The sequence below is a fragment of the Chelonia mydas genome, chromosome 6 (genome assembly GCF_015237465.2).
Source record: "Chelonia mydas isolate rCheMyd1 chromosome 6, rCheMyd1.pri.v2, whole genome shotgun sequence".
Classification (NCBI taxonomy): domain Eukaryota; kingdom Metazoa; phylum Chordata; order Testudines; family Cheloniidae; genus Chelonia; species Chelonia mydas.
In genome coordinates this window covers 58590663-58607643 of record NC_051246.2, presented here as the reverse complement: position 1 = coordinate 58607643, position 16981 = coordinate 58590663, and the positions used below count along the sequence as shown (strand labels likewise).

At 48.1% G+C, this 16981-nt stretch overlaps 1 protein-coding gene across 1 annotated transcript in view; it reads left to right on the top strand.

Moving 5' to 3' along the window:
* The window catches only part of ALX4 (ALX homeobox 4), a 64567-nt gene extending 56640 nt beyond the window's left edge, over nucleotides 1-7927 (top strand). The window contains exon 5 of the mRNA XM_037900095.2: nucleotides 6502-7927. Within this exon, the coding sequence (XP_037756023.1) occupies nucleotides 6502-6825 (324 nt within the window). The 3' untranslated portion in view covers nucleotides 6826-7927. The remainder of the gene's footprint in view (nucleotides 1-6501) is intronic.
* Nucleotides 7928-16981: the final 9054 nt, after the last annotated feature.

Genomic DNA, 16981 nt, shown 5'->3' with positions numbered 1-16981 from the left:
TGAGATAGGAAAATGCTATTACCCCCCATTTTACCCATAAGGAACAAAGGCACCAAGAGGCTAAGAGTAGGAGCCACAAAAGTAAACCCCAATAGGCACCTAAGCCCCTGTTTTAGTCACTTAAGTTCCTATTTTGGCTCCACTGTGATCCACAAAATTTCCATCAAGTCCATTAGGTACCTAAACTCACTCAGTGACTAAGTTTTCAGGGTAAAAATTCCCTTGGGGCTTGTGTTTCTGACTCTGAGCATGTGCACTGCTGCTTGCCTCTAAGTGCCCGTATGCCTATCTCCCACCTAAGCGGTGGAGCAATTCATGAACCGGGGGAAGACAGGTGTTTGGCCACTTACGTCACATGCTGGGCCCAATCCATAGGTGTGCTCAGAGGCTGCCTGCCAGATCAGGTCCCATTCAAAGCCCAGAGTTATTCTCACACTCTGTCTCCCTCTGGCCCACTGACTGGTCCACTATGGGTAAATACTTAAATAGTCATTGGACCAGACAGAGAGAGAGAAGATAACTCCCTAGCCCAGTGTTGGGGCACCCATCTGGGAGGTGACCAGGCTCCAGTCCCCCTGCTCCAACCATTCTTTCATTATTTATCACCAGAATAGATTGAGGGAGTCCCCACGTGGGACTATCCCATAGCTCAGAAGTTAGAGCACACTCCTGAGAGGTGGGACACCCCTGTTAAAATCCTTTCTCCCTCTCTGCCTGCAAGGGGGGGAACTGAACCTGGGTCTGGCACATCCCAGAGACAGGTCTAACCACTGGGCTAGAAGGTGGGGGCCCCTCCTTGAGCCATTTTGTGGGGAGCACACGTCACTTGTTCCCGCAAGAAATGTCTTAGGTGCCTAAGCCACCTGACTCCAGGCAGCAGGTTCCCTTTCAGGGATTTCTAAGCAGAGATAGGCATCTCCTTACAGCTTGCCTTCCATGGGTGGGGGAGGCAGAATTAGCATCTCCCGTTGGCTAACTTAGACAGCTCCCCACCTAGTGCTGATATTTGTGGATTGCATTCTTAGGTGCCTATCTTTCCCCATTCATCGTATGGGGGGGCTAGGCACTTACCTCCGGCTTTCTTCCTGTGTTCTTCCTGTGATTGTCAAGTTGCCATGACACTCACCATTGCAACGCCTAAGTCCCGTTGGGGATCCCACCCTGAGTGACATGCCCAAGGTCACACTGGGAGCCTGTGGCAGAGCAGAGAATCAAACCTGCCTCTCCCAACGCTTAGGCCAGCACTCTAAAGAGTGACCCAGCCTTCCTCTCCCATGTTCTCAGAAGGCTGCCAAGGGAAGGACTCAAACTCTCAGTGGTAGTTGGGTTTGGTGGCCACAGCATGTCCCCTTGAGCCACCCAGTCTTTGTCATGCAGGATCCAAGAAATCCTGGGGTTTGCCAGGTCAGATGTTTTACAGCTGAGCTTTTGCTCCCCTCAGCTGCTGGGATTTCCCCTCCAACCCTGAGCTGTCAGATGCATGGTTGGCCTTCCTGGAGAGCACGGCAAGCAGGCTTTCCTGCATCAAGGCCAAGAGCACTTGACCTTTCCCCTTGGTTGGCTTCCCCTTTGTATTGGAAGGAATAAGAGGCCCTTATTAAACAGCTGAGAAACACCAAAGGATCTTTCAAGCAAAGGACGCACTAGACCACACTTTGTAACACTCTCTCTTCTGCCTTTGTACTTTCATCGCCTCCCTCACTCCTCACCACCTCCTCCCCCAGCCTAAAAAAATGTACTTTGCAGGAGGTAAAAGGTCAGTAGTGGAACAGAAGCCAGTGAGGCTGCCGGGCTGAGGAATGTTGGGCTCTTCACACTCTCGCTCCATCTGGATCTTCTCTTGTTGCATTCTTTCATCTTACCCCCCCGCCCAACACACCTATTCCCCACGGAAGGGCCTCCCGTTGCCAAACACTGCTCTTCTTCTGCAGTATCATTTTGTTTTATTATTAAGATTCAGGATCCCAGATGGCTGGACACTTGAATCTGACTTTGCTTTCTGGGGAGTGGGGGGCACAAGCAGGGGTTTCCTTTTCTCTCTCTAACCAGCCTGCATATGCTAAGCAAAAATTAAGGCAAGCAAATGGGAAATGGTCTGTCCCAGAGACTGCATGCTGACCACACCTGTATCTCTTCGACAAGCATACTGGAGTGCTGCAAACACTTTATTACCTATTTGTATTACACTAGTACTTAGAGGCCCTCACCAAGGTCAGGGCCCAACTGAGCCAGGAACTGTATACTCCCAAACGATGGGAACAGCCATTGCGTGGCTCCCCAATATGCCCACCTCTTCATGGCCCACTTTGAGGAAGAATTTCTGGACAAATGCACAGTGAAATCAATGGTATATCTGAGATAAGTCAATAATATTGTCATCCTCTGGACAGACCTAAACTCCCTCATAGATTTCCACCATCCATCTATTCAGTTCTCTCTCGAACACTCACTCATGCACCAGCATCAACTTCCTGGACACCACAATCAGCTTCAGCAATGAAACCCTACTGACAACTACATACAAGAAACCCACAGATCACCATCCTTACCTTCACAGATCCAGTAACCACCCCCAAGGCCCCAAGATATCTGTTATCTACAAACAGGCCCTCAGATATCACAGAATATGCTTCAAGGAGAAAGTCCAGGATACCTACCTTAAAACAAGGACACTCCACCAGAGAAGTAGATCGCATCGTGGAATGGGCCACCCAAATACCCCAAGAGAACCTGCTTCCATATCGGAAAAAAACCCAACCTCTGACTGCACACCCCTCATTGTCACCTATCACCCCACACTGGAACCCATGCAGGGCATCATTAAACAATTACAACGTATACTCAATGGGAACCACATTCTGAAAGAACTCTTTCCTTAATCCACACTTCTGGCCTTCAAACAATCCCCCAGCCTCTCCAAACTCATCATCAGAAGCAAGGTCTTCAAAGCCCAGGACCCACAAACTCAATGCAGCACCAAACCCTCCTATAACAATAGATGCAAAACTTGTAGACATATCTCCACTGCTTTGATGATCAACACCCCCGCCAACACACCTATCAAGATTAATTGGTCCTACTTATGCCTATCACAACACATGGTGTACCTCATCCAATGGACTAAATGCCACAATAACAACTGCATTGGCAAAACCAGGGCATCACTATGCTCTTGCATGAACTCACATAGAAAAATGATAAAGGATGAAAACAACATAACACCTACGGGTGCACACTTGTCACAAAGTGATCACTCCATATCTGACCCCTCAACCCTTGTCCTCAAAGGAAACCTGCAAATTACCTTCAAAAGACGAGCATGGGCACCTACATTTTTCATAACTTTGCTAGACACTAAAAAGCACGGGCTTAATAAAAACACTGGATTTATGGCTTATTACAACAATCTGGCCAGTGACCACAGGGGTATTAACGAGCCACTTTGCTGTAGAATATGCTAAACAATCTGTTCCTCCTTGTATTTAGCTGTGACGCTCTGCGTACCTTTCCCAGACCTGAAGAAGGGCCTGGTGTAGCTCAAAAGTTTCCTTTTCACCAACCGAAGTGGGCCCAATAAAATATATTACTTCCCCCACCTTATCTCTGTAATATCCTAGGTCTAATACAGCTACAACGGCATTGCAAGGAACTGAATAGTCATACAACAAGAAACAAGCTCTGACCTAAAGTGCTTGCAGTCTAATTAGAGAAGGCAAAGGGGGCGGGCAGGTAAACGTAGGCGAAGAGGGTGAAATGGCTTGCTCAGCATCACACAGTAGGGCAGAAGAAGAACCCCAGTCTCCTGAGTCCCAGTCTGCAGCCCTATCGACTAGATTCAATGCCTCTCAGTCAGATTTAGTGTGAATGGGTTCTAGTCCACTGACGTCAGTGAAGCTGCACTCGCTTTTCCATTGGGTCTAAATGTGACCTGCAGGCTTTGAGCAGTAATTTCTGGTCTGGATTGCTTAACTTCTAAACATAATCTGTCGTACCAATAAGTAATTAATTCCCCAAGAAGAGATGTGCCTTGTAAGGGCCTTTACTTAAAGGTGAACGTAATATCCTGGTGATGGCCTTTCTGTATTCCTGCCCAGGACTGTGGAACAGCCAAAGAAGCCTATCTCAGAGAACCTATTGCAGGTTTCACCTGGAGCCCAGTGCACTTTGGGAAAGGACTTTGCAGATCTACTGGATGCTCTGAGGATCCCCAGACAGTACCTCCTATGGAGGCTGTGTGATTTGTTTTTAGAGTGCTCTCAATCCGCTGGGACATAAGAATGACCTCAAACATTTTTCCCTGCATAAACTAGCATTCTAGGTTCTGCTTTTCCTTGGCCTCAAGTAGTGACCTTGCTAACATCTAAAGCAGGGCAGAGAGCTGACCTCCTTGTGCTGCTTTAGGCATTTGTGGTGTCATTCTTTGTTACAGGGTAAATACCCTGCACTCAAGCCTTGGCAGATAAGTAAAGGCACAGTGATCTGCTGTCTGATGAACCTAGTGCATAGCACCTAATAGTAGCCAATTCTGAGACTGGGGTCAGTTGCACTGGGAAATCCTCTGAAAACTATGAGCCTGCTAGCAAATGCTCAGGATGTCATTGTTCTTTCCCTTGACTTGATAAGCCTTCCTGATTTATGTAGATATCATCTGAAGTCTACGGAGCCTTCCACTTAACCAATTCACTGGTTAATTTGACCCCTCTCTTTGATTTGAACAAAAATCTCTGGACATATGAACACAACCTCTCCCCCCTTCAGTTCGATCTTTTCATGCCTATGTTACAAAAAGGGAAGCTTCTCTCCCTAGCTAAGGTAAGTTCATTAGTCAATTCATAAGGAAATTTTGTGGAAGTCGGAAGATGGAAGAGGCCAGGGAAGATCCAGGTGGTGATAAAAGAGTACCGCTACTGAATTAGCATTATTAGCACACCCATGTGCCACGCCTGGTGTGACGTGCACACTGCGTGGTTGCATGGATGACTTGACTGAGCACTTTCACCAACCAGCCTGCTAGGAATGGACTTGATGCCAATAGAGCGGATTCCTCTGCATTTCATTGTTGATCTGAGACCTTATGTCATATTGCCATTTTAACCTGAAGACGTGTCCATCAAATTTCTCAGGTGAAGGGAGGAAGGAGAGTTGACTCAGGTCCCATTTCCCTTCTCCTCCCTGCAAACCACCTGCCTAGCACCACAACGGGAGCCCCTCTCAGCTCCTTAGCCTGCACTTTAGACAGCTGAGAAGTGTTGCTCCCTAACACCTTCTCCCCAGTGGCCTCGGCTCCCTCAGCAGCCACACCTTCAGCACACGACTGCTTCTGGCTTCCACAGCAGGAAGTACCTGGCTTAACTTCTTGGGCTCTGCTGCTTCCCTGGGTAGGGCAGACCCAGCAAGTGTAGAATCTGGGGCAAGCCTTTCCCACAGGCCAGGTCAGGAGGGAAATGTCCCAGAAGCAGGCTGGGTGCTTCAGGAGGACCACTCAGTGCTCCCTGTCCTCTCCTCTTCAGCAGCCTCTCCCCAAACCCAGGAACCCATCCCCATGGTGTAAAGCATCTTGGGATTAGCCAGTATCCCTATTCACTGAGCAAAACAGCATGGCCCAACTTCAGCTCAGGTGGTTTTGGGGCTAATATAGCACTCACTCCTTCACTCATGAGTCTCCTGGCTGGGGGATGCTCTGTATGAATCCAGACACGCCCACCCAATGTCTCTGGAAAATGTTCCTTAACACAGAACTGGATTTACTCCCCACACACATTTAAGAATTCTCCCCCTCTGCTCTTACACCTTTCCCTTGCTCGGGGGTTACCTACACCAAGTTCGTGGCTAACAGGCCTTCTTTCAACCCTATTACCTGGCCAGCAGGATTGACAGTCCCAAGTGCTCATAACCAACCCAGGAACAGCAGCTGCCAGACCCCAGAGGGCTGCCGATTTGCTTGTGCTCTTAGCCCTTTCTTTCCCATGGCTCACATGTTCTTTCAAGCTAACCCATTCCAATGGTCAGCAGGTGCTCAGTGTATACGGGGTCATGGGAGCAATTTCCTGGCTGTACCCAGTATATTATGTCAAGCTGCATTAAGTGGAGTTTAAAATGAAGGGCTGTGGGGACTGGAAATAGACACAGAATATTTTCCCTCTAGGTCTTTATTCAAATCTAGGCCAGCTTGGCCCAGGTTGCAAGTTGTTCTCATGCAATGGCTGTTTGGGGCCCTTGTGAAATGGGCTGATGGTTTTCAGTCCAGTTTCTGGTGGCCAGGTGTCCACAGCACAGCTTGCATTAGCTGGCCCCCTTGCTAATGGTCTCAGCTGGGAGACTGAGGACTGACGGGCCACAGACCCTGACTGTCCCTCTCCCCTCTAGAGGGGGCCCCTGTGGGTCAGGGTGGAGGCCCATGGGGGCAACAGAAGCCAGGACTGTTCCTCCCTGTGCTGTACCAGTTCTTCCATCTCCAGGGCTGCCCAGGAGCTAACACTGTGGTTCCTTTTCCTCCCTCAGATCCAGAACCCATCCTGGATTGGCAACAATGGCACTGCCTCCCCCGTGCCCGCCTGCGTGGTCCCCTGTGACACAGTACCCTCCTGCATGTCCCCCCACGGACACCCCCATGCAGCTGGTGGTGTCTCCGAGTTCCTGAGTGTCTCCGGCCCTGGCAGCCACGTGGGACAGACTCACATGGGCAGCCTCTTTGGCACCGCTGGGATCAGCCCGGGCATCAATGGCTACGAGCTGAGCGGCGAGCCTGACCGCAAAACCTCCAGCATTGCGGCCCTGAGGATGAAGGCAAAGGAGCACAGTGCTGCCATCTCCTGGGCGACATGACAGGGCTGCAGCCAACGCCCTCAAGACACTGACAGAGCAAACGGGGACAACCAAAAAAACCCACCATCCACTTGGACTCAAGATAGCCATTGCCTCCTTGGGGAGCCGAATGCAGCACTTTTAGCTACAGCGAACACGTACCTTACCGTAAGTGGAGTGTTTCAAACGTACACACAGGGAGCTCCCAGCTTCCTGTGCTCAAGCAGGATAAGAGGAAGTGGCGGAATCGCTCCTATCCCAGCTAGACTTGTGTTTTCTTCTAACAGGTGGCGTTTCCCTTTCACTGTCATGCTTGCGTTTGCCAATGACCAGGGCATTTTTCTCCCCATGCCAGAGCGGACTTTCCAATCAACCGCCCATCATTTTCAGTTGATTTCCCCCTCCCTCCACCCGTGTGTTGAAGTGTCATTTCTAATCCATTTTATTCTGTCCCATACAGGCAACAAGTGTGGGGGGTGATGCCTGGCACCAGCAAGGAGGCACCTCCTGGCGGTGGGGGGGAGGGGGCAGCAGGGCCATCACTCTTGGCCTCTTAGCAGGAGTCACAACTAGCGATTTGAGTTTGCAATAGAGCTGGGGGGAGAATTTTGGTCCAAAAGAAAGAGAAATTACCCTCATTGACTCCTGCCCTGGTTCCTCTCTGTGTTGCACAAGCTTAGCTGAAGCAAGGACTTGCAGAGACGCTAAGGAAGGATGGGGAAAGGGATGGCATGTCTTTCCCTACAGAGCTAAGAACCACCATTGCTGGAAAAGCTTGAAGTTACAGGCTAAGACAATCAGCTACACCCTACTTCACTCACCTCCATTCAGGCTCACTAAGGGAGATAGCAGCTTCTCTGCCTCTTAGGTGCTCAGAGGGGGATTAGCACCCAGTAAGCTAAGGTTCCTTCGCCCCGTCTAGGACATAGCTGGCATTAATTGGTTTGTAAGCACAGGTCCACAGCAGGGAGGGAATGGCAGGCCTTTAATCTTCCATCTCTTTTAAGAGGTGTTTATTGGGTCAGCAGTTACTGGCATCTACCTACAGCTAGCAACTGTATAAGTGCAGCTGCTATGTGGGCCCTGCCCAGCATGGGTCTGTTGGTCTTCGTAGCAGAAGGGAGGTTCCCTTGAATCACAACTCAAGCGCTAGCATGCGCCCCCTGCTTGTTGGCTTGCATGTGTGAGGGAATCCCCCACGCACGTGCAGCCGCTGTCCTGACGTCCGTATGTACGGAATGATGCCTTGTCACTTCACCACCATCCTCTACGGAACAGCGTGCAGTCGCGGGGCCGTGGCCTCCAGTGTGCGTCCTCTGAAATGCTGGTCAGCGGGGTGCAGATGGGCAGAACCTCCCTGGGCTCTCTGTGTCCTTTGAGTCAATGGCACTTCTTGATTTCTCTCTGTGGTTCCTATTTGTTTCCTGTTACCTGGGGCTGCATTAACTATTCAAAGTTAAACTGTAAACGGTTGGACGAGTTTTCCCCTGCAAGGCCAAGTTCTTCCCAACCTTTCCATTGAGCCAGGGATAGTCTCAGAAGCTCCCATTGCACCATTGCTTAAAGCCATGGATGCTTGAAGCAGCACTAGAAACAGCACGGGGCAGTTCTGGCAGTGTATGTAACACATGCACATGCCTCAAGAGATGATGTTAAACACCATTGGCTAGGGGCAGCTGGTTTTGGCACCTTGGCTCATGAGAAAGAGAAGCTGCATCATAGCTTCATCTCTCTCTTTGTCACAAGAGCTATGGTGGACCTGGCTATCCCCTGTGACACGGAGGCTCATTTCATCCCACGTGCAAGTCCAGTAACTTCCGGAGTATTAAATCAGGATGAACTTGGCCCAGCATGTTAGGGGCAACAGGGAGTGTTGTTGTAGACATGTCGGTCCCAGGCTATTAGAGAGACAACGTGGGTGAGGTTCTTTCATTAGACCAACTTCTGTTGGGGGGAGAGACAAGTCTCTCTCCCCCCAACAGAAGCTGGTCCAATGAAAGACACTGCCACTCCTTGTCTCTGGGTGCTAGGAAGTCAGTTCATTTGGGAGTATTAAGGGTTCTTTTCAGAGTCTTGTTTCATAATGGTTGGACTGTCTCCAAAGAAACTACTTCCAAAATTCAGGTTTCTGGCTATGTGTATATATTATTATTTATGTACTGCCTAGCACACTGCTGTGCCCTATATAAATAATACACCTATATTAGATCTAACATTCACATGTATTTATTAGACTAAGTGAAACTAATACTTCTGTCTCTTTTTTCCTCAAAAGTCTTTGGGGTCAGTAGAATTCTAAGTGAAGCTTTCCCCCACACTCAGTGAGGGAGGTGTCATGCACGTATCCAGAAGTCCCTGTGTAATAATGAGTCTATGTCAGCCAAGGATGAACAGGAGTTGTGCCTCAGGGTGGAAGATTAGCTTAATGATCAGCCAGCAGTTCTCAAACTTCATTGCAACCCCCTTCTGACAACAAAAATTACTACACAACCCCAGGAGTGGGGACTGAAGCTTGAGCCTGCCTGAGCCCCACCGCCGCGGGGGCCGCCAAAGCCTAAGGGCTTCAGCCTTGGGTGGGGAGCAAGTCTAATGCAGCCCTGGTGACCCCATTAGAACAGGGTCACAACCCACTTTGAGGTCTCACCCCACAGTTTGAGAACTGCTGGATTAGGCACATGGTCCCTGCGTGCGTTTTCAACTTGCTGAAACAAGGCTGCCTACCACATCAGACAGAGTCACAGGGGAGAACTTAAGCCCTTCTTGAAAGTTTCTCCAGTTTTCATGTATGTTTTAAAGAGATAACGCCGAGGTTAAAAAACAAACACACACATTTTAACTCCCTCTTCCACAAAAAAACAATACAACCCCTCCCCTCCCCCGCACCTAGTGTCAGTAAAAGCTCCTTTCTCTAATAAAAATGGAAAGGATTTTTTAACCTCTAAAGGTCCAGAGCGTGGAGTAGAATCCAGGTAGATGGCTCCAAGGGCTTGTGCAGAGCCAGAGGCTCCAGTGGAAGGACTGGGGCCCAAACTGACTTTTCCCCACTGTTGCAGCTCATTTAGTTTTCGCCCCTCACTCTGCATCATCAACATTGCTGGTCTGGTCACTTTCACCCTCCGTTTCTCCTGCCCTAGAGCCGGCTTGCGTTGATTGTTGTTTTCATTTCCTCCGCCCATTGCTACTTGGTTTTACAAAAAAACCTTTTAAAATAACCTTATTTAAGCAGAAATCTAACAGCCAAGCCCCCAGTGTGATGCTGGGGCAGATCTAGTGCCCACTCCAAACCCCCTCAGCCAGACTGAGCAGCCCTCTGTGATTTGAAAAGTGCTTCTGCCACCCACTGCCCTGTAGAGAGAAAAAGAGACAGGACCCAGCTGGGATGACTATAAAGAGGATCCCTTACTGAATCTGTTGGACAAATTCAGACCCGGTGGTTCACTCTGGCTCCCTAGCTCTCAGCTACTTAATGTCACCAACAGGCTCTCTAAATCCATGCGGCCTGAACTAAGCAGCTGTTGGAGGGACTGTTGACTACACTATCCTCCCCATACCAGCTGGGGCTCCGCAGAGCCCCGGCCTTGGAAAAGGAGCAGTGTTCTCCTACATGCCCCTGATCTCACGCAGTTTGCTAAAGAGATGCTAGATTTGGGGGGGGACAACAAACCTATCCTGTAAATTTCAGCTGGAATTTGATGTTGGGGGGGGGGACATGGGGGTGAAGGGAACATGGTACAGTTCTTCTCCTCCCCCATTAGCCCAACATATGCCCTTCCCCTCACCTCCCCTCCCCTGAAACGGACTCACATCTGTCACTGAAAGTGAGGTGGTCCTGGGCTAAGTAGGGACAGTTCCCAGGACGTATCTGCCTTAGCCGATGATTTACTGCTGAAGGCTGCAGAGTGCAACAAACATGCTCCCTCACTTATATGTCAGGCAGAAGCTGCCTCTCATAGGGGAACTACAAACAGCCCCAGCGGGAGGCAGCGCCCGTGCACTACACGCAGAGTGGGGACACATGAGGCGAGCTGCTCTTAGCTACATTTCTAGTGAGAGACAAATATTCCCGGGGGGAGGGGGAGAGTGGGGCTGTTAGGGGGAGTTATCTCAACAGTTATAAGGGAGGCAGTTTTAGAGGAGCACAAGGTAGGACTGGGCCCGATCCAGCAGGGGACTGAGCACTGTCCACTCTTTCCATATAGCAGAGACATGACACTAGCAGGGTGGTTCAGCCCCAAATTTCACTTACCCTAAAATCCTTACCCAACATATTCTTTAGAGTCATTGTTGAAAACAACCAATAGTGCCCAGCTCTGTGACCTCAGCTAGGGAAACACAGTGACTATGTGACACAGCATCCCAAATGAAGTGTTCGCGCGTTAGTTAAGCAATACCTGCCACTGTTTCAGTCTGGCGAGCTCAACGGCAGCTGCCATCGGCGTGTCACTTCTGCACAGGGCCCCAGTGTTGATGCCCCAAAGTAAGGCTGAAAGAATGAGGGCGGACATTTGAAAACATCAGAAATCACTTTCGCAGCTAGGCAAAGAGGCGTCTATGCGCTACGCTGAAGCAATATTTTTAGTTAATTTAAGAATTTGTTTTTACCCAACTGTTAAATTAACTAGAAAAACAAATATTTTAAAATCGAGTGCTTCCTTTAGCCCAGCTGCAGATTACTCTGCTTTCCTAATTATTGTAATGGCACTGCTGAGTCTTCACGCCTCCTCTGCATTGAGGTGCCAGGATGGCACCTTTAGCTTCACGTTTATTCTCTTTATGATGCTGTCAATACGTCCTTTATCCTGGGCTTTTCTCCGCACTATAATTTGCCATTGTGATGATTTTGCTCTGGCCATGCCTTTAGAAAGGACAACACACCTGCCATAGTTCACGAGACACAAGGCACCAGCCCACAAGTGAGCTCTTTGGGGAAGGGACTGGCTTTTTGGTCTGTGTTTGCACAGCTCCTCGTATCCTAGAGCCCTGGCCCATGACTGAAATGGCTAGCTGCTACAGGAACAGCACTAACAACAAGAATACCTGGTGAGGGGATTTTCAACAGCTGTGGATAGTGAGCAGGAGAAGCATCTCCCTCTTGGGGCCTCGGCCCAGTGCCCGCAATGGGGGTTTGCTGTCCCCTGTGCCTGCTGCTAGTATCCAGAGGCAGTCGATTTACAAAACTTTCCCCTGAACAGCAGCGACTGCGGCCATACAGCCATGCCACCAAGAGGGATGTAAACAGCAGCCACCACCTTGCTCCACCATCATTAGAAACACAAGAGGGGGAGGACATTGGGGTTCGGAAATGGGAATGGGCAAAACTGAGAGCAACAGCAGCCTGGTTTTCAGAGCTGGTTTTACAAGCAGCAGAGTGTAGATCGCGACCCAGGTGCCTGGCAGAACACCTGTGTTGGAAGTAGAAACGCTTCTGTAACAACTTGCAAACGTTTACTCATTACCCTTGGTCCCCAGTCCCGTCCCCCCACTGCTTGGCTTGCGCACTGCTGTCCTCTGCCAGTCACCAGGGCTGCCACAGACCACACTTCAAGAACCACTGCGCTTTACCCTAATCCCACTCTAGAGGGCATGGAGATGCATTTGCTCCAGCTCTGTCACATGGACTTTTCCAGTCTCTGAAAGGGTATGAAACGCCACTCCGCGGCTGCAGAACAAGCATCTTAAGAGACCCCTGGGCTGTGTGCATAGGTGAGTGCTGAGGCAAGAGGACATGCTTCCCTCCACCCAGCAGGTTCCAAAACTCCTCTTGGCCAAGCTCCTCATAGGCCCTTAAGCCAGCTGCTGTGCTTGTGTTGTTTCCTTTAAAAATGTGCTATGAATTCAGAGACTCATCTCTCAGGCTCTTGTATTGCTAGTCCCCTGGAACGGCAGGCAGAAATGTCAAGTCAAAGGAGAATTTGCTTGACCTGTTGTCCTAGAGCTAGAGTCTGGCCGGTCGTGTCTAGATAATAAAACACAAGAGAGAAAAGTGTGTGTGTGTGTGTGTGTGTGTGTGTATCCATGTGTAACTATGTCCATATGTTCCAAGACATGCGTGGGAGGGGTGTGCATTGTATGCATACTGTATATGTACAGTATGTAAAGCATGAATGCCCTGCACGTATGCATACGCAATGTGTGCTGTGTGTACATACCACGGTATCTGTATGTGGTCAGTGTGTATCTGGATAGTGTGCATTGTACAGATGTGTACATACAGTGGAGAGCGTGTCTGTGCCGGGGTGGGGGGGTCTTTTCCATGTGTTCCTTTTTGACAGCATACACCCAGACATCGCAGTATGTTGTAAAACACTCTAAAAACAAACAAAGGCGAAAAGGTAGTTTCCTGGAAAGGGCTGCAAAAATAATCAAACGGCCGTGCAGGACTGTGTTTATTTTGCTGTTCTGACTGACATAGCGAAAAGCAAACAGATTGAATCAAGGATTAAACCCAAATGGGAACTGGGGCAGAATCAGCCTGAAACTCATTCAGCCAGTTTCAACTCTGCTGATGGTACTGCAGGGCGGTGAAAGATTGACCTTATACCCTAGTAACTCTTTGCTGGTAACATGATTACCCACCCAATCCCACATAGCTAGATCCATAGATAGAGCTAGGACTTTTATACTACTGATTTTGAAGGACAGTTTTCAATGTATAATAATATATCAGTTTAGGTGTGCAGTGTTTGAAAGAGAGAATGGGAGAGAAGGAGAAAGAAAGAAAACAAACCTCAATCAATATTATTGGCCTTGCTGTAAAATATTGTAACCTTGTATAAACGCAACTTTTTTTCTTTAGCTTAACAGCCTGGGGTAGAATATATTAAAATAAAATTAAAAAAAAAAGTTCAGGAAAAAATGACTAAAAAATCATGAAAAGATATTGCAATGTGAGGTTTGTGCCATACAATTTTACTGCCTATACAGACATGTATTACGAGTTTGTTACAGTGTAATATTAAAAAAAGAACAAACCGCTTTGCATCTTGGTTCTTTTTGAATGGTTTTGGGAGTAAGTTATTGCACTTCGAACTTTTTTTTTTTTTTTTTTTTTGGTGAGGTGGGAGGGGTTGGAATATCTAGGTGCCAATGTTTTTTTAAAGGAGTCAAAATGAACTGAATTACTCACAGCCCTGTCTGAGGAGACCCAACTGTTGTTGTTGTTATTGTTTGCAATAAACTCCTTCTCTTCTCTCCTCCCAACTGGAATCTGTCTATTTTGTTCCTGACTTCATGACAGATGAAATGCGATCAGAGGGGGCCTCCGAAATCTCACATTAATTGAAGTTGGCAAAAAATTCTAACAGTGCCCTTTTGAACTGCTGACACAGTGCAGAATGGATTAGCCGGGGCTAGATTAACAACAGGTGGCAGCTCACAGGACTGCTGCCTCGACCCCCACACAAAGAGATTGTTAGCAGCCAAAACCCAGCCCTGGCAATACCCCACAGGCAAACTTAAAGCTAGTGAGTGCTTTTCGCACCTACAAAAAGAGTGCACTTTAATGTGGCTGGTAGTAGGTGAACTGGAGAGCATGATCAGAGAGGTAAGCGGGTGGTACTATTCCCACTGCATAGTATCAGGAACTATTTCTGCTGGGGGAGATCAAACCCTCTAAAGCAATAAATAATACCTGGCGCTTCTCCAGCTCCTTCACTTTACGGTCTCAGAACACTTCCCAAATAGTAATGAATGAAGCCATCTGATAATACACCCCACTTCACAAATGGGGAAACAGAGGCATGGAAAAGCGAAGTGATTTGTCAAAGGTCCCACAAGTCAGCAGCAGCAGCGGGAATAAAATCCAAGAATAAAACTCCTCAGTCCTATACTAACCAGTAGACCACACTGCATTTCAATAGGCCATTGGCTATAATAGCTCAGATATAGTGACTCCGGGTTTCTGAGGGACAAAGGGGAAACATGAGTGTACTGGGAATTAGCCTCTGAGAGGGCAACTTTGTCCCATGTATCAGGTATTCAAAACTCACCAACCACATCCCCTTTCCCCATGTCACAGGTGGCTAAGAGTCCAGTGGGAGCCTGCTGGGCCTTACCACTCAGGGTCCCTTGCACTCTCAGCCGCTGCCAAGTTTCAAAGATGGGCTTGATGATGATCAGACAAGGTTCAGTCTCTCCCTTAGCAATGCCCTTCAATCAGCATTAGCTCTTCCCACACCAGAGGGGCTGCTAGTACCAGCTTGAGTGGATCCCCAGTTTGCAGCTTCTCAAGGGCAGGACGAGGCCGAGACTAGAGGCTATGGAACAGGTTTTGTCTCCTGTTGGTCCCTTTGCTCTGCTTTTTCACACCTTCTCCACTGCCTCAGCTCTGAGTGAAGGAAATTAGTGCTCTGTGGGGAAATCTTCTGTTGCTTTCCTTTGGGGAATCACCTCTAGCTGCAGCCATATTTTTACGCTGAGAATCTACAGACTAATCTTGCAAACTCATCAGGTTCGCCACCAGCAGCCAGTAACTGGGATTAGCCCAAACCTCTGCATTCCCGACTAGCTCCAAACTCTGATAACGCTTGGATCGGGATCTGAACTTTGCCCTTTGGGCCCATGCGGAGCTGAGACGCACTCAAACTGTCGTGCCTGCACAGGGGTCTCTTGTTTTGCCTTCAGTGAGCTGCCAAGTGTCACATTAGCTCAGACATAGCATAACTGTTTTCCTTCTCACAAGGCACCGTGTAACTAACAATAAAATTCTGTGTAACCCTTGTCTATTCCTCTCCATGGATTGGATCACTTGTAAGAGAAAAATTCCTCTGGCCCTCAAGCACTAGATGTCAGATTCTCCACATGCTGGCAAAGCCTTGTTTGTTGGCGGCTTAAACCCAGTTTCAGTATTTCCTGTTTTCAGGGGTTTACACAATCAGCATAAAAATTTGCTCTTCGTTTGAAGGTTGACGTGGAAGGCTGGGCCCTTTGCTGAGCTGTCTGAATAGGGCTAATGATACCATTTTTAAAATTAAACCTACAATAATGGAGCTTATACGTAGCAATATTTAGCCTGGGCTTTCACATATTCAGAGCACTGTACAAACAGATAATGGCACCACATCCATAAGAACTAGGAAGTATTGTTTTACAGCTGGGGATGTTGGATACCCTGCTCAGCACCTGTCTGAGGCCGTGGCGGAGGTGGATTAGACCACAGCACCTCCCCACAACCAACCTTTGTGGCAGAGGCTAGTTTCCAACTGAAACTCCAAGAGGAATTTAGGGAGGGAGAATGTAATTTCCCGCATGGGGATTTGGCGAGGACACCAAGGGTAACATCCCTTCTCTTTTGCCAAGTTCGACCTCTCTTTCTCCGTCTCTCTCTGTGTTAGTGTACTAAACATGCAAATGAAAAACAATTTTTTCAAAAATGCTACTAGTCCAAACAGCTTTGGGTTCTTTTCCTCTTTCTTTTTTAAAAGCAGGCGACTAATCTTTAATAATATGGACCAATCACAACCTGCACCTTTGAGGAAAAAGGCAAAATACATGAAAGCTGCATCTGTTTATGGCCATATGGCGTCCATGTGTTAAGGTGTTGCATTTAATCTGAGACAAATATGAGTTTATTACTTGTAAAAGATCTTCCACTTCCCCGTCTCAACTGCATAAATGTTCAGACTATTTGTAACAATGACGAGACAAAGACAGACGCTCACACCTAGTAGTTTACTCCTTTTGCTGCTTTCTTCCTGGACTTCACTTTTCAATTCTTTTACATTTAGAGCTTTTTTTCTAACCTGTATAAAGTGGCCTGGATACACTCAGCAAGGGTAAAATTATAGGGCCAGGTCCTCAGTTGGTGTGAATCAGCACTGACTTCAATGGAAATACACTGAGGATCTGGCCCATAATTCCAGTAATATACAGTCACAAAACTCTCGATAGTTTAAAAAATTACCTAGAAAATAGAGTAAACCAGCTGTGAAATATAAGTATATTCATGAGTAAAACAGCTCACAGCTATATGAAAGGTGGGTCAAAAATAAACACACACACGAGGGAACAAAGGAGCCTTTGATCTGAGCGGTTCAGGTTCATTGCCAAGTGGCCACAGGTGTGCACCACATGAGCAGGTAAGAGTGAGATGCTAAGTGATGACAGTTGTGCGGGTGTCCATCATGCATGGGTCAAAAGGGGCACCTGCACACTGGTTCCATACTTTGACATTTTATTG